The 16,720-nt window shown below is 52.8% G+C and overlaps 5 protein-coding genes across 7 annotated transcripts in view; 4 read left to right on the forward strand and 1 right to left on the reverse strand.

The window, feature by feature from the left end:
- Positions 1-5: 5 nt before the first annotated feature.
- LOC114783411 (THAP domain-containing protein 11-like) lies at positions 6-645 on the reverse strand. Its single transcript, XM_028968893.1, has 2 exons — positions 203-645; positions 6-158 (listed from the first exon to the last, which is right to left on the reverse strand). Exons 1-2 carry the CDS (start codon positions 569-571, stop codon positions 6-8), a joined length of 522 nt encoding a protein of 173 aa, XP_028824726.1. The 5' UTR covers positions 572-645.
- On the forward strand, positions 226-5,852 carry LOC114783421 (centromere protein T-like). 2 transcript variants are annotated; one of them, XM_028968906.1, is made up of 13 exons: positions 226-1,399; positions 1,520-1,631; positions 1,800-1,920; positions 2,004-2,097; positions 2,219-2,358; positions 2,429-2,486; positions 2,575-2,705; positions 2,788-3,885; positions 4,039-4,131; positions 4,227-4,314; positions 5,031-5,189; positions 5,319-5,423; positions 5,521-5,852. In XM_028968906.1, the coding sequence occupies exons 1-13, from the start codon at positions 1,314-1,316 to the stop codon at positions 5,648-5,650; spliced, it is 2,415 nt and encodes an 804-aa protein (XP_028824739.1). In that variant the 5' UTR covers positions 226-1,313; the 3' UTR covers positions 5,651-5,852. The 2 variants fall into 2 exon arrangements, with proteins under 2 accessions (XP_028824739.1, XP_028824740.1); XM_028968907.1 differs by lacking the exons at positions 226-1,399; positions 1,520-1,631 and having other exon boundaries at positions 2,215-2,358.
- A 152-nt stretch (positions 5,853-6,004) lies between these two features.
- Positions 6,005-8,918, forward strand: LOC114783427 (glucose-fructose oxidoreductase domain-containing protein 2-like). Its single transcript, XM_028968916.1, has 4 exons — positions 6,005-6,120; positions 6,884-7,165; positions 7,641-7,819; positions 7,919-8,918. Exons 2-4 carry the CDS (start codon positions 6,913-6,915, stop codon positions 8,579-8,581), a joined length of 1,095 nt encoding a protein of 364 aa, XP_028824749.1. The 5' UTR covers positions 6,005-6,120; positions 6,884-6,912; the 3' UTR covers positions 8,582-8,918.
- A 145-nt stretch (positions 8,919-9,063) lies between these two features.
- LOC114783426 (uncharacterized) lies at positions 9,064-12,356 on the forward strand. Its single transcript, XM_028968915.1, has 4 exons — positions 9,064-9,359; positions 9,617-9,901; positions 10,190-10,669; positions 11,968-12,356. The coding sequence occupies exons 1-4, from the start codon at positions 9,182-9,184 to the stop codon at positions 12,309-12,311; spliced, it is 1,287 nt and encodes a 428-aa protein (XP_028824748.1). The 5' UTR covers positions 9,064-9,181; the 3' UTR covers positions 12,312-12,356.
- Positions 12,357-13,107: 751 nt separating this feature from the next.
- Positions 13,108-16,720, forward strand: part of LOC114783425 (inactive serine/threonine-protein kinase VRK3-like) — a 5,702-nt gene continuing 2,089 nt past the window's right edge. Inside the window, exons 1-7 of one of the 2 annotated variants that reach the window (XM_028968913.1) lie at positions 13,108-13,494; positions 15,708-15,797; positions 15,869-15,982; positions 16,074-16,157; positions 16,224-16,358; positions 16,436-16,491; positions 16,611-16,677. In XM_028968913.1, the coding sequence (XP_028824746.1) occupies positions 13,350-13,494; positions 15,708-15,797; positions 15,869-15,982; positions 16,074-16,157; positions 16,224-16,358; positions 16,436-16,491; positions 16,611-16,677 (691 nt within the window). In that variant the 5' untranslated portion in view covers positions 13,108-13,349. The remainder of the gene's footprint in view (positions 13,495-15,707; positions 15,798-15,868; positions 15,983-16,073; positions 16,158-16,223; positions 16,359-16,435; positions 16,492-16,610; positions 16,678-16,720) is intronic. The other variant, XM_028968914.1, reaches the window with a different exon arrangement.

Consider the following 16,720-nt stretch of genomic DNA (forward strand, 5'->3'; position numbering starts at 1 on the left):
TCCGGTCACGGGGGGCAGCCCGGGGTCAGCAGGCGGTCGCGCTCGCGCAGCTCGTCCTGGAGGCGCGCCTCGGTGCCGCGCAGCGCGCGGATGGTGCCCTTCATCTCCTTCATCTTGGTCTCCATCAGCGCCAGGATGTCGCGCTGCTCGTTCAGCTTCTTCCGCAGCTCGGCGCACGTCGTGCCCGTGGTCAGGGAGGTACGAGTGGTCGGGGGGCGCGCCGGGCGGCCACGCCCACGCCGGCGCCGCTCGGACCCGCGCCGTCGGCGGCCGCGCGCGCCTTCCGCGGCTTGCCGCGCCGGTTCGCGCGCTCGTTGACGCCGCGCAGCGGGAAGACGGTGGGCACGCGCACGTTGTACGTCTTGCGGCCGCCGCTGAAGTGCGCGCTGCACACGCGGTGCCCGGTGGTCGGCTGGAAGGCGCTGAAGCAGCCGCTGACCCCCGCCCGGGACACGTTCCGCAGCCAGAGATCGCGCTGCGCCGGGTCCTTGGGGAAGGTGTAGAAGCGCAGCTCGCGGTCCCGGTGTGAGTTGCTGTAGCAACCGGGCACGCAGCAGGTGAAGCCGGGCATGGCGGCGGCGGTTCTGCCCGAACTTCTGCGGGTTCGGGCTCCGTTTCAGTCGCCGGCGGCCATTAGCGGAACTACACGTCCCACAATGCTTACGACTTCCGGTTTGGCTTTCAGACCGGAAGTCCTGGCAGAGCCGCGCCGTGTCGTTGGGTTCGGCTGGTTCTGCAGGTCGCCGGACGTGGTCGAATTCAAATTCTATTTATTTTAGACGGTACGATATGCAGTGAAATGCTTGAGCGACTGCTATAGACCTTAATATTGCAAATATTCAAGTGAACCAATATGCAAATATTGGAAACATAACCAAATATTACAATTTAATGGTTTTACACAGGGTCGGAGACGACCGAAATATATAAGAATTTTAGGGGGTGGCACCACCTTTGTTTACATTACACATTTTGGTAGCTACCTATGTTGTCCCTGAAAGCCAGAATTTAAAATCCCATTTCGCTCGTACATATCAGGGCATTTATTATTATCATTCAAATTTGATGACTCACACGTTTAATTCGCCAATTTCATAATTATACAGAGTTTCAATCGTATTTAAACAAGTGTAAAATAATCTCTGTGGACTACGCGGACTACATTTCCCACAGTTCCACAGTCAATCTCGCGAGATTTACTTGAATCCTACGGGCGGGCGCGGTTTGGCCTGAGCGTCAACACTGCAGCCGGTTTGTAGGTTTTTTGTGTGTTTTTCTCGTGTCTGTGGAGATTTTGTTTGTCGGAAGAGAAAATGGACTCCGAGGAGGACGTGTCGGCCCGCTTCCTCCTTCAGAACGTGCTACAGACAGAGCCGCCGCGCTCTCCGGTAGTGCGGAGGTAACGTTTCATTATTTGGTACCCGTAACTACGCTGACGTTACTCCGCCTTACTCATAACTACGTTAAAAAGTATTAATAACTACGTTTGTTATGAATGTTTGTTGAATGTTTGTTGCAGTGAGGCGCAGCGACGGCGGCAGGACGCGTTGAGAAGCGTGAGACGCAGCGTGGGGGCTGTCGCGAGTCCCCAGGTCACATTACGACACAAACTCGCGCGCAGACTGCAAGAGGTGAGACGTCTGTCTCTGTCCATCCGTCTCTTTCTGTCCGTCTCAGTCCGTCTGTCTATCTCTGTCCGTCCGTCCGTCTGTCTCGACTGACTTATGGCTTCATGTTTGGTCCCTATTCCTTCCGTCTTGAGCCTCTTCCTGAGTGGCCGGTGTGTTCATGTGTTCCAGAGTGTGTCTCGCTCGCCCCTCCCTGCGAAGCGGTCCCTGTTGGACAGGAAACAGGAGCGTCCCCCGTTGATGGATGAAAGCATCTCGCCTCGCGTTCTGCTGAAGCGCATCATCCTGACCGGTGAGGACGCTGTCGATGACTGTTGATGTGACCGGTGTTGGGTTTGTGTTGTAGCTCCAGCAACGTTCATGTGTTTGAAACAGAGGCGGAAGCATCTCTGGTGGTGACAGAACTGCCTGGTCAGGATGAGGAGGGACCAAGTTCCACAGAGTCTAGTCTCCATGGAAACCAACAAAGGTGAGTATATGTGTTTGCTCTTCAGAAAAGGAAGTTAAATAACCATCATCTGATAGCAGTACTTACCAGTGGGTGGCGATGTCTCCTGACATCTCTGTGTCCATCTGTCTCTCCGAGGCAGCTTGGGAGGCTGGACTGGACTCGACCTGCCTGACGTGTCAGCCGAGACGCTGCCGCGGGTCACCAGGGGGCTGAGCCGGAGGAGGGTCCCACCCGCATTCAACGTTACAGCCTTTGAGATGCAGCTGGACCATGAACTTGGTACGAGAACCCACATTTAGCACCTTACTCACCCACACAGGGCGGGAGTACCCACTGTTTCTGTCCTCAGGGGACGAGGAGGAGAAGACTGGTGAAGTCTCACGTGATGTCTCCACTGGATCAGGATGGTATGAAGCGCCTCAAATGGGTATGAATGTGTATCCTGGCTCTGAGCTGGACGTTTACTGTCCCCTTCTGTTCCCTCCGTACCCTCAGCCTCACTCTGAAGACGCCCTTTGTGGATGACAGTTCGGAGAGGGTGGGTCTGAAACGAAGGGCAGCCAATCGGAAGCCAGTTTGTGTGAAGGCATTTGATGAGGCCGTCCAGAACCGGCTGGAGAACTATGGTGAGACTCAGAGCTCGCATCATTTGTCAAATTAGATTTACGATCTGCTTCCCTCAACCTCTGTGTGTTCGTATCTCCACAGAGTCCCCCATGTTGCCATCTGCTCACACTCTGGGAGATTCTGAGTGGCAGAAGTTCTCTCTGAGTGTCAGTGATGCCACTGCGCCCGATATCACCACCGATGTAATAATGTGCAACACGGCGCTTTATGACCTACCGGTCTCCATGGAAACACCCGAGGATCAAGTGCATGGACTTGATAAAAAATGTTTACAACCTGCGACAGACGAGGAGATGGTGGCTGAGCAAGAAGAAGAGCATGAATCTACCTGGGTTCAGGAAGGGGAGGGGCTTAAAGCTCAAGCTGAGGAACCAGATATCCACATGGACGAATTACATGTTCCAACTCAGAGGGAGGAGGAGCATGATGTCATGACTGAACAAGAGGAGGAGGATCCCAATCTCCAGACTCAGGAAGAAGAGGAGGAGACTCAGGGGGAGGAGGAGGAGCCCAATCTCCAGACTCATGAAGAAGAGGAGGAAACTCAGGAGGAGGAGCCCAATCTCCAGACTCAGGATGAAGAGGAGGAGACTCTGGGGGATGAGGAGGAGCCCAATCTCCAGACTCATGAAGAAGAGGAGGAAACTCAGGAGGAGGAGCCCAATCTCCAGACTCAGGAAGAAGAGGAGGAGACTCAGGGGGAGGAGGAGGAGCATGATGTCATGACAGAACAAGAGGAGGAGGAGCCTAATCTCCAGACTCAGGAAGAAGAGGAGGAGCATGATGTCATGACTGAACAAGAGGAGGAGGAACCCAATTTCCAGACTCAGGAAGAAGAAGAGGAGACTCAGGGGGAGGAAGAACCCAATCTCCAGACTCAGGAAGAAGAGAAGGAGCATGATGTCCAGGCTCAGGAGTCATATTATCATAAAGAGGGAGAGGATAGTCTGAACAAAATAAAGTCTGGAGAAACTAATGAATGCAAGACTCTTCAGCATCAGTTTGAGGAAGAAGAGCCAGAGATGATGAAAGGGGAGGAACCTGAAGATGTGTCAGAGGAAGAAGAAGAGGGCGAAATGGAAATTGGCCACCAGGCACACCTCTCTGAGGATGGAGCAGATTGTGGGTTGACTGCAGACATGAGGGGCTACAGCATGACACCTTTGAGAAATGAGAGAGGTATCACCCTGTCCAACATACCTGAACATACAAAACATCTCACACACACTTGCTAACACACCATATTTATCTACGAAGCACTTTAAAACAAAGGAACTGACCATAGTACTGTACAGTAAAATAATGCTAACCAGTGTACTGTTTGTCTACAAGGTATGCATTTTCAGAGAGAACTTGATGATGATGATGCTGCCCTGTCTCTTCCTCTAAGAGGAGAGGAAGAGGAAGAAGATGCTCTGAGTGAAGGTGATTTGGTGTTCTCCTGCAGAAAAGGCCTGAAAAACACAACTTCTCCCTGTGGTCTTAGCTGTCAGAGAAATGTACTTGTTTGGTCTTCACAGAATTGTCCATGAAGACACCAGCCTTTGTTCGACAGAAGAGGAATGAGGCCATGGCCACGCCCACTGTCCTCCGAGATGTGATCATCAGGTCCACACATTTCATATTGAGTTCGTTTTCAGATGTGTAACCTCAAATTGTTCAAATTAGTGCTCTCACCACATTAATCTGGAATGTTTGCTTCAACTGCCAACCCAGAATGCATTTCATCTGCTGTTAAGCCCGCCAGGGGCATCTCATCATTACTTCTTGCAAAACTTTTTATTTATTAATCCAATGTAAACAATCCTCTGGTTGTTCTACCCGACAGCTGCTCAGTTTAAAGGTCCCCTATCATGAACTATTTATTTATTTAATTATTTATTTTGCTTTTATGTCGGTCCATATCGGTGCAGAATTTGAGCCGCTTTGATCCAGTGCCACAATGAGGTTTCCCAGGATGCACTGTTTCTGTGTCTGTAGCTTTACATGCTAATGAGGACGAGAGAGGCAGGCATGCTTCGCACGTTTGGAAACCATGATGGTCGGTGGAGATTATGTTTTAGGGGAGGGGCGGGAAATTCTCTGGGCGGAGAAATGGGAGGTAACTTTTCCCCGTATGACATCATAAGGGGACAAATTCCAGATCCGGACGTCTGAGCTGCCGCTCTGAATGGTGAAGCAGAATGATGCTTTACACCCATCACCATTTCTAGCGACTGCAGGACCATAGACAGGCTGGGGGAACTCGTATTAATGTTAAATCATCTCACAAAGTCACATTTTCATAACGGGACCATTTGATTAAAAGATTTTATTTCTTCCAGTCCAACCCCTTGTGTCACAAAGCCCCGCCTGCAGAGGAAACACCCTGCTGCCTCAACTCGCCCAGGTCCCGCCCTCTCTAAAGGTTACATCCTGAACGTGTTCAAACATTTCACCAAGACTAAAGTATCAGGAGATGTTTACCCAGTAGTCCTGGACATGTAAGAAGCGGAACTTCTGTCTCTCTCACACACAAACACACACACACACACACTTACACGTGAAGCAGAATGTGATTTTTTTTTTTTTTCAGCACAATAACATTGAATATGTTGTGTATTTGTTTTTAGAGTGAAGAAGTATTTTGATCGTCTTTCTGATGACTTGGAGACATTTGCTGCTCATGCCAAGAGAAGAACCATCAAGAGAGAGGATGTGGAGCTGCTGATGAGGAGGCAAGACCATCTCTCGCGCTCTGTCTCTCTCTCTCTCTCTCTCTCTCTCTCTCTCTGTGCGTTCTGATCATCCACTTTTCTCTCTGTACCCTTGCAGGCAGGGCTTTGTGACTGACAGCTTGCCGGTGAATGTTCTCATTGAGAACTTCCTGCCTCTTGAGTATCGGAAGCTTCTCATCCCCGTAGCGACCAGCGGCAACAAAGTTGTTCCCCATCAGCGGCGCTGACCGTGTGCGTGTAAAAGAGAGAAAGTTTTAAAATCGTATTAAAGTGGTTCTTCACCTTCATGTTTTCATTCTTCATCAACAACCCAGAATTTCCTTTTTCTTCAGTTCATTTATTGCTCCTTTTCCTGTCATTTCATTACTCTATTACATGTTTGTGCTGTTTTCTGTGTTCTCTTCTAGAAATAAACTATTTTTTGTGGTCTATATCAGGTTTGTTATTTATTAAACATGAAATCTGATTTTATAATATACTTATTTTAAATTCAAATCTGGCTTCTGTTTATGAAGTGATTCGCTGCTCGTGGCCACGCCCCTGGGTGTGTGAAAGGGGCGTGGCGGATCTTTGTGGGGCTGTGCGTGGTGCGCATGCGTGAAGCGCACCGACGGATGAACATCAGCGGCGGCCGTGGGTTTGTACTGCGGGTCGGCGCGCTGCGTTCTGGCGTTCGGATCCGGGCGGCGGGACCGCGGTAAGAGTCCGGCCGGAGCTCAGAGCTGTTTTCCGGGATGCGGAGAAGGTGGCACCGGTAGCGGCGGAAACTTGGTTCACCTCGGGCCGCCGCTGCGCTGTTTCCTACCCCGGAAAACAACCGCGGCGTTCCGCTGACGGAACGCGTCGTATAAGAGGCTACCAGTCCGGTACCAGAACCGAGATCGCGGCCGTGTGGGTGATAAGAGTCCGGACTGAAGCAGCTCTGGTCTCTGATGATGAGATATATACCAGAGGCGTCCCTTCATCATCCTGCTGTGATAATACACGGGGGTTGACGTCAGGGCGACTCGTAATGACCTGGCGGGTTAACATCCGGGGTTCAGACCCTACTTACTACCATCGTGTCCCTGAGCAGGACACTTGTCTTATGGGGGACTGTCCCTGTAACCTAAATGGTGTGTGTTTGGTGTAAGAGGGATGGATGGGGTGGGGTTTAGTGATAGGGTGGTAGTAGCCTAGTGGTTAACACGTTCGCCTATGAACCAGAAGACTTGCAACCATTGTGTCCCTGAGCAAGACACTTAACCCTGAGTGTCTCCAGGGGGGACTGTCCTGTAACGACTGATTGTAAGTCGCTCTGGATAAGGGCGTCTGGTAAATGTAATGTAAATGGGTGGTGTGGGGTTTAGTGTAAGAGGGATGGGTGGGGTGGGGTTTAGTGATGGGTGGTTGCATTTGGATGGTGTGGCTCATGTCATTCGTGATTTTAAGGAACGTTTTTTCTGTTTTTCTGTCTCCAGGTTGTCCTGTGTGTGTGTACGTGAGAACCATGCTCCCAGGTGTAGGCGTGTTTGGAACAGGCCATACTGTGCGGGTTCTGGTTCCGCTGCTTAGGGAACAGGGCTTTCCTGTGCAGGCGCTGTGGGGGAGGAGCCAGGAAGAGGCGGAGTCTGTTGCACAAGAGCTGAACATTCCATTCTCCACAAACCAATCAGATGATGTCCTGCTGCACCCTGACGTTCACCTGGTCTGCATTCACACGCCCCCGCCTCACACACGACAGATCGCTGTCAAGGCACTCGGTAAGATGCACACGACCCTGAAAGGGGGTCACGAGGTTAGAGGTCACGGCTTCTGCTCCGGATGGTGTGTCGAGTGTTGATCAGGGTGTTGGAATAAGGGTCTGGCAGCTCTGTACCAGTTTTACTCCAGCAATGGAACTGTTGCAGCTCCACCCTGCTGCTCTCCGTGTGGTGGGCGGAGCTCCTTCCTGTTTAATGTCGCACAATGTTTACACACCCAGCGTTCCAACTGTTTTATCAGATCTGGTGGTGTGTGTGCGTCGGGATCCGTTCCCTGGTCTTCGATAAGATCACACCATCTACACAGAGTAGTATTGTGTGCCTAGTTGAGTGAATTCCTCCACAAAGACCTGTTTCCTGTTCTCTTGTGACACACACACACACACACACACACACACAGTCGTAGCGAAGTAGCAGAGCTGTAGAGAAGTGTTGCTGATTCCTGAAAGTGTGTGTGTGTGTGTGTGTGTGTTAGGTATAGGTAAGAATGTCATCAGCGAAATGGCCGCATCGTGTGCTGATGCGATGCAGATGGTCGCTGCAGCGAGATACTACCCCCAACTACTGAGCATTATGGGTAACGCACTGAGGTTTCTTCCAGCGTTCGTCCTGATGAAGAAGCTTCTGGATGAGGGCTACTGTGGAAAATTGCAGGTTAACACACACACACATACACACACACACACCTAACTGACAGTGGTTGATGATGCTGTGAAACACACACACACTTTCTCTCATCTTGCTGTGCTGCAGGTGTGTGAGGCGCGTGTGTACGGCGGTTCTCTGCTCAGCCAGTCGTACGGCTGGGCGTGGGAGGAGCTGATGGGGGGCGGCGGCCTGCACACCATTGGCTGGTGCATCATTGACCTGCTGAGCCACCTGATTGGCTCTCGTGCGCTGCGTGTGCACGGAATGCTGCGCACGTTTGTGGGCAGAGCAGGGGGTGGCATTCGCTCGGTTACCGCGGACGACTACGCCTGCTTCCAGATGCTGATGTCGGGAGGCGTGGTCTGCAGCGTCACGCTGAACTTCAACCTCCCTGGCTCCGCCCACCATGAAGTGATGGCTGTGGGCTCAGCTGGGAGGCTGGTTGCTCGGGGAACGGAGCTGTGGGGTCAGCGTCACTGTGACCAAAGGGAGGAGCTCCTGTTGAGTGACAAGGCAGGGGCGGGGCCGGCTGTCAGAGGGCTGGTGGCCATGGTGACGCAGCTTCGTTTGGCTTTTGAGGCACAGGAGGACCGCAGGTCATGGGCGCGGCCACCTGTTGCCATGGCCGCATCGTTTGAAGACGGACTGTACGTCCATGCGGTGGTGGAGGCGGTGAAACGAGCCAATCGCAGCGGAGAGTGGGAGAGCGTAGAGGTCATGACCCAGGAAGCAGATTCCAACCACAACCAGCTAACAGCAGCGCACTGAGTGTGTGTGTGTGTGTGTGTGTGTGTGTGAGTGTGTGAGTGTGTTATGCCAACTGAGAAGCTGCTGCAGTTTTTAATTTTTGGAAGTTCTGGAAAACTCTAAACGCTTCTTTTACGTGTGTGTGTGTGTGTGTGTGTGTGTGTGTTTTGAATTGAAACACTGTATTTGAAGTACTGTATAAGCTCCTACTGAACGTGATTTTCTACTGCCTGTGTGTGCGTGTTGCTTTTTATTTAATTGAGTGGCTCATGTAGAGAGTGTGTGTGTGTGTGTGTTAATGGAGATGCCTTAAACATTTGTCTGGTTAATTTATAAGCGGAATAAATAAGTTAATTTACAGAGGCTCCATTCTTGACAAATTCATACATATAGTCACATGATAATAACAAATTCATTAAAACGTGTTTATTCCACTCTACTCATGTATCGACATATTGTATGGTTCTTGGAATGTATGAATAATTAAAAACCGTGTAAGTACATTTTATGTGGCCAAGTGGCCGGTAGAGGGCGCGAAACGCACAAGCCCCGCCCACAACACCGCGTAGCGACGACACGCCCCCCGCGCGCAGCACGTCATCAGGAGCGGCTAGCTGAGCCATGGAGCGCAAGAAGCGCAGCGTCGTCTGGTCCTTCTTCCAGGCCGAGAACCACAAGAAGGTCCGCTGCTCCCTCTGCCGCGGCTCCGTGCTGCACTTCGGCCGCACCACCAACATGCTGCGCCACCTGCGGACCGTACACCCGGGACAGCTCAGCGCCGAGCTCCACACGCCCAACCGTAAGCAGCGCGTCGCGCCGCGTCTGCGCATGCGCGGAGGGAGGCCGGGGAATGCGGGGGTACGAGCTCCGCCTCACGGCGGGAAGGTGTAAACGAGGGAGCCGCGGCGGCTGTAACGTCCGGCTGCCCGTTCCGCCGCTGCCGGTTGTCGTGTTATTGTGTGTGTGTGTGTGTGTGTGTGTGTGTGTGTGTCCCCCTCCCCGCCGCTGGGGGCGCTGTCGCCGCCGTATTTCCTCCTCTTCCTCTCCCCTCCGCAGACACCTCGGCCAAAATGGCGGCGGCGCGGAAGCGCAGCGTCGTCTGGTCCTATTTCCACGCGGAGAACGACAAGCGGGTTCTGTGCATGATCTGCATGAAGACGGTGCTCTACTTCGGCCACACCACCAACATGCTGCGCCACCTGCGGACCAAGCATCCGACGGAGTTCGCCGACGGCGGCCCCCGGAACCGGGCGACTCGCACCGCGGAGCCCAGTGTCCCCAACAACAACAGCAGCAGCAGCGGCGGCGAAGGAGGAGGAGGAGCGGCGGCGGTGGTGGAAGGTTCGCTTCTCTTTACTCTCTTCATCCCGGCCGACATATAACGAGGCTTGTTCATACAGTCTCATGGTTTGTGGAGCTCACCCGGATCCATTAAATAACTCGTGAGTCACGACTCTCCATTGAACTGAATCCTAACTACACCATGTGCATAAATACACCAATTATTACCATTAAAGTTGCATAACCGCCACACTCGCTCATACAGACTCAAGTGACTCCTGAGTCACTCTGAGGGACCCAGATGTGGGGGTCAGAGGTCGTGTTGCTGACTGGTTTGTCCCCCCCCAGTGGCGGTGGTGGTGGAGGACGACGCGGCACCGCTGGAAAGCGACACCGAGATGGACGGCGCTATAGAGGGAATCCTCCGCGCGGCGGCGGGGGACGAGGCGGTGACGGAAGGGCAACACGCTGAGAGGCTTCCGCAGGAGGAGGAGGAGGAGGAGGAAGAGGGCGGCAGGGTGGCGGCGCCCACCACCTCCAGGAAGTGGAGCGCGGTGTGGGCGCACTACGAGAAGGTGGAGCAGCAGCAGCGCGCCCGCTGCCTGCTCTGCGGGGACAAGCTGCAGTACCACAGCAGCACCAGCAACCTGCTGCGCCACCTGCTGAAGCGCCACCCCACCCAGCACGCCCAGCTGGAGGGCAGCGCGGTCAAGCGGCCCGCCACGCGCAAGGGCGCGCCGCCAGACACGCCCATCTCCCGGCCCGCCCAGAAACCCGCCCCCGAGACCCCGACAGACCACTCCCCTCGAACGCACACCCACTACCCAGGTACAACGTCCTCGCGTCTCACGCACGTCGCTACACAACTACAATACCAACTTTACCCCGTCTCGCTGCTTAATACACTAAATATGTCCCACCTACTACCATCGTGTCCCTGAGCAGGACACTTAACCCTGAGTGTCTCCAGGGGGGGACTGTCCCTGTAACTACTGATTGTAAGTTGCTCTGGATAAGGCCGTCTGGTAAAAAAAAGGGGCAGTGGTGGCCTAGCAGTTAAGGAAGCGGCCCCGTAATCAGAAGGTTGCTGGTTCGAATCCCGATCCGCCAAGGTGCCACTGAGGTGCCACTGAGCAAAGCACCGTCCCCACACACTGCTCCCCGGACGCCTGTCATGGTGCTCACTGCTCACTCAGGGTGATGGTTAAATGCAGAGGACAAATTTCACTGTGTGCACTGTGTGCTGTGCTGCTGTGTATCACATGTGACAATCACTTCTCTTTTTTTATTATTTTATTTATTTATTTATTTTTAAATGCTGTAAATGTAAATTATGTTAAAGTTTAAAATGATGCAGAGGACAAGTCCAGCTGTGCAATGTCCTGCAGTCGTCAACTTTTTACTTGTCCTTAATTTCCTCACTTATTATTTACATTTAAAGTGTAGTGATTGTCACATGTGATACACAGCAGCACAGCACACGATGCACACAGTGAAATGTGTCCTCTGTATTTAACCATCACCCTGAGTGAGCAGTGACCCCAAACTCGCCACACACACACACTTTGAAATGTCAGAGTCCATATTAATGAGGAGGATTGTTTTCTGGGTACAGACTTACATTTACAGCATTTACCAGACGCCCTTATCCAGAGCGACTTACAGTCAGTAGTGACAGGGACAGTCCCCCCTGGAGACACTCAGGGTTAAGTGTCCTGCTCAGGGACACGATGGTAGTAAGTGGGCTTTGAACCTGGGTCTTCTGGTGTGTTACCTGCTAGACTACTAACACCTACCAAACATTTACGCTGTTTGGGAAGAGTTCAAACGCGGGCAGTGGTGTCCTAGCGGTTAGTTAAACGGCCCCGTAATCAGGTTGCCGGTTAAAATCCCGAACCGCCGGGGTGCCACTGAGGTCCCCTTGATGAAGGTCCCGTCCCCACACGCTGCTCCCCGGGCGCCTGTCATGGTGCCCACTGCTCACCAAGGGTGACGGTTAAATACAGAGGACACGTTTCACTGTGTGCTGTGCTGCAGTGTCTCAGAATGACAATCACGTCACTTCCACTTGTACCTTGTTCTTCTGAGGTCATCTGCAATGATGTTTTTTGTCCCCTGTTGCGTAGCCGCTGATTGGAGCGAGGGGCGGATCCTGCAGCGGGAGCGCGAGCTGACGGAGGCGCTGCGGCGGGTGCAGCGGGAGGAGGGGCGGAGCCTGGAGCAGCAGCGGGAGTTACTGCAGCAGAGCCGAGAGCTGCAGGCGGAGAAGGACGCCCACCTGGAGGACGTCAGGGCACTGGCCAGAGAGAAGGAGGGTCTCAGTAGGGAGAAGGAGGAGCTCCACAAAGAGAGGGAGGAGCTTTGTAAAGAGCGTGAGGAACTGGATAGACTCAGGAAGGATCTGGAGGCGGAGCGAGCCGTTTTTATTGCTCAGAGACAAGAGGTGGAGTTTGGGTGTGGTGCATTATGATTGGTCGTTCTGGGTGAGGTAAATAAACTGTGACCGTTTCCCATTTTCTGTTTTGCATTTTTAACGGAACAAAACCCCTGAGCCCGCCTCCGTTTTATTCTGTTGACTGTAGAGCTGGAATCTCCTCGTTTATTTGTGGGATGAGTGAGTGAGTGTGTGTGTGTGTGTGTGTGTGTGTGTGTGGGGCCCCAGTTGAGGGTGCTGATGGGCGTCTGAGGTAAGTAGGTTTATAACAGCAGCTCCCTGATGATCAGCTCAGAAGATCGTGGAGGAAGCAGCGTGCACCTGCCTGGTGTTCTCCACAATAAATGGACCACCATGGACCTCTCCGCACTTCATCATCTTCACATAAAGAGCCCAGGAGGAGGGCATCTCCTCCTGATGCCTGGTTCCATGCTAATTTAGCTCAGGATTGTATTTTTCCTCATTGGCTGTGTTCATGTTGGTTTTGAGCTGATGCGAACTGTGAAATAAAGATGAAGGTACCAGAAGGTAACACCCTCTTATACTGATGACGATTTCCACTGCAGACCATGAAAGATTCGGAGAAATAAAACAGTCAGCACTTCCGCTAAATAAGTAAATCTGATTGTAATGTTGTGATAACGCGTTCTGTAATGAAATATTAAAACAAGTGGCTTTGTATAAACTTGTGGTTTTACTACATCTACGGTTTTTCTTTTCTTCCGTTTGCTCACCTGCGCTGTCCAAGTTCTTATATTTTAAAGAAGTTTGAGAGAAAAAAAAGAGCCACTTCGCTTTCCGTAGGTGTTAAGCGCGACGTGATGACGTATGACGTAGCGGAGCGCGCTGCCTGCGGTAGTTGGCCAGTAGCAGCATGTCAGGTAATCACAGTTGGTTCTGCTGGAGTTCGGAGTTCTACTTCATGTAAGCAGCAGCCGCACCCCAGAACTAACCAGCTAACTAACCAACCCACCCCGGCATCCGAGGAGCGGCTCCACGCGTGGTCACGGTCCTTCTGAGGAGGAGCTGCTGGATCTACTGACCAGGAAGTGCTAGACCACCTGTCGGGGAGACATGCTGCTCCGTTTCTGCCCGCAGTGCGGCGCTCGCCTGCAGCCAACGTTCAAGTTCTGCCCCTCCTGTGGAGAGAAGCTCCCGGTGGAACCAGATGAAGGAGGAGGTTCTCCACCCAGCGGCGGGGAGCAGCAGTCTCATACAAGTAAACCGCACACCACATGTTACCGCGCATGTTACCACACACCGACACGTTACCACACACCGACACGTTACCACACACAACATGTTACCGCGCATGTTACCACACACCGACACGTTGCCGCACACGTTACCACACACCAACACGTTACCACACATGTTACCACGCACCGACACGTTACCGCACACGTTACCACGCACGTTACCGCACACAACATGTTACCACACACCGACACGTTACCGCACACGTTACCACGCACGTTACCGCACACAACATGTTACCACACACCGACACGTTACCACGCACATTACCGCACACAACATGTTACCACACACCGACATGTTACCACGCACGTTACCGCACACAACATGTTACCACAGACCGACACGCTGCCACGCACGTTACCACACACCAACACGTTACCGCACATGTTACCACGCACCGACACGTTACTGCACACGTTACCACGCACGTTACCGCACACAACATGTTACCACACACCGACACGTTACCACGCACGTTACCGCACACAACATGTTACCACACACCGACGCGCTGCCACGCACGTTACCACGCACCAACACGTTACCGCACATGTTACCACGCACCGACACGTTACCGCACACGTTACCACGCACGTTACCGCACACAACATGTTAACACGCACGTTACCGCACACAACATGTTACCACGCATGTTACCACACACAACATGTTACCACACACCGACACGTTACCACGCACGTTACCGCACACAACATGTTACCACGCATGTTACCACACACAACATGTTACCGCACGTTACCACACACCGACACGTTACCACGCACGTTACCGCACACAACATGTTACCACGCATGTTACCACACACAACATGTTATCGCACGTTACCACACACCGACACGTTACCGCACACATTACCACACACCAACACGTTGCCACGCACGTTACCACACACGATACCGCACATGTTACCACACACCGACACGTTACCGCACACATGTTACCACACACACAACATGTTACCACGCATGTTACCACACACAACATGTTACCGCACATGTTACCACACACCGACACTTTACCGCACACATTACCACACACCAACACGTTGCCACGCACGTTGCCATGCACGTTACCGCACATGTTACCACACACCGACACGTTACCGCACACATGTTACCACGCACGTTACCGCACACATGTTACCGAGCATGTTAACACACACACATTACCGCAAACAACATGTTACCATGCACCAACACGTTGCCACTCACGTTACCACACATGTTACCACACACCAACACGCTACTGCACACGTTACAGCACACCGACACGTTACCTCACACATTACCACACATCTACATGTTACTTCACACCGACACGCTACCACATACAACATGTTACCACGCACCAAGTTGACACGCAGCTTACCACACACGACACGTTACCACACACCAACACGTTGCCACGCACGTTACCACACACAACATGTTAGCACGCACCAACACGTTACCACACACCAACACGCTACCGCACACATTACCACATACCAACACGTTGCCACACACGTTACCACACACAACATGTTACCGCACATGTTACCACACACCGACACGTTACCGCACACAACATGTTACCACACACCAACACGTTACCGCACATGTTTCCCCACACCGACATGTTACCGTACACCCTACCGCACACCGACACGCTACCGCACACCTACATGTTACCGCACACGTTTCCACACACCAACACGTGACCACACACCTTGGGAAGGAGTGATACAGAGAGGGACCCCCTTTCAGGGTGGAGTGCTCCTGTAGGTGGTGTCAGTGCAGGGTTGGTGATGGTTTGTCCAGGAAAGAAAAATGCTGCTGGTCCTGTAGTCGTTACGGTGGAGGTGTCTGTGGTGTCCCTCTGGTACATTTCATGCTGGGTCGTCTTGTCAGAAGCTCACTACCAGCAGGGCTTGGGACTGGGTGGTTATGGTAGATGTCTGTGTCCCCGGTGGACCATGTAGGACTGTATCTGAGTTCCAAAGCAGGGCAGCTCTGTAGCAGATGCTCGTCCACCTGCGGAGAACTTGTGTAGCTGCTCAGACGCAGATCTTCTCGTTCCAGTTAGAATTGTTGCAGGTTTACGGAGAGACGATGTCGGGGTACCAGTTTCTCCGCGTAAACACCCTCCCTCTCTACTGTAACTTGTCAACAGGGGATCACATTGCTGCCACCTCCTCTGCTCTGATTGGCTCTCCCTTGCGGGCGAGTCCTCGGACCCCCGCCGCACGTCGCACACTTTCTGGTACGGTGTGTGTGGCTTTTTGTGTCGTTTCTTGTGTGTTGGTGTGTTGCTGAAGTGTCTTGTGTTGACAGGAGGGAGAACATCACTTTCGCTGTTGAAACGCCGTGCGTCTGGTTCGGAGGGGATGGAGGTAGACAGTAGCCCCGCCCCCTCCCTGAGCTCGCTGCCTCAGACTCCTCCCAAGCGTGAGACTTTCTCATTTTTCCAGATCTGTGTGTGTGTGTGTGTGTGTGTGTGTGTGTGTAGGTTGAGTCTCATGTCGGTGTGTGATGATAGGTCAGAGGACTCAGAAACAAGCTTCGCCTAAAATGGAGTCACCTAAAGCCACGCCCACCTCCTCCACCCAGTCCCCACCCTCAGGTAGGTGTGGCTCCAGCCCAGATGTGGACAGGACCTTCTGTCCTGAGTCTGTGTGTGTGTGTTCAGTAAAGGGGAGGAAGGGGGCGCGGCCGGCCGCCCTGGAGCCTTTGCAGGAAGGGGCGGAGCTCTTGGACCAGACTGGAAAGCGATGGATGCTGGTGAAGCTGCTGAGGCAGTGTGACGGTGAAGTGACCTACGGAGGTGAGTGGCGTGTGCTTCACCGGGACTGGTCAGAACGTGGAGCTCTCGTAAAAACCATTACCCATGATTCCGTGCAGCGCGGCCGGCCGGCGCGGTGTCCAGCTGCTCGGACTGGAAACACATCTTGAGACTGGTGAGGCTTCCAGGAAACAACCGGAGTCTTTGTGTGGTGTTGGATTTGCAGTGGGAATGTTGCTGGAACTGTGTGTGTGTGTGTGTGTGTGTGTGTGTGTGTGTGTGTGTGTGTAACAGGGAGCGAAACAGGGACCGATGTTTACCGAGCAAAACTTCCTGCAGAGAGCAGCTAAACCTGCTTCAGGTAACACACACACACACTCACACACTCACACTTCATCCGATCA

Source organism: Denticeps clupeoides, unplaced genomic scaffold (assembly GCF_900700375.1).
Source record: "Denticeps clupeoides unplaced genomic scaffold, fDenClu1.1, whole genome shotgun sequence".
Classification (NCBI taxonomy): Eukaryota; Metazoa; Chordata; class Actinopteri; order Clupeiformes; family Denticipitidae; genus Denticeps; species Denticeps clupeoides.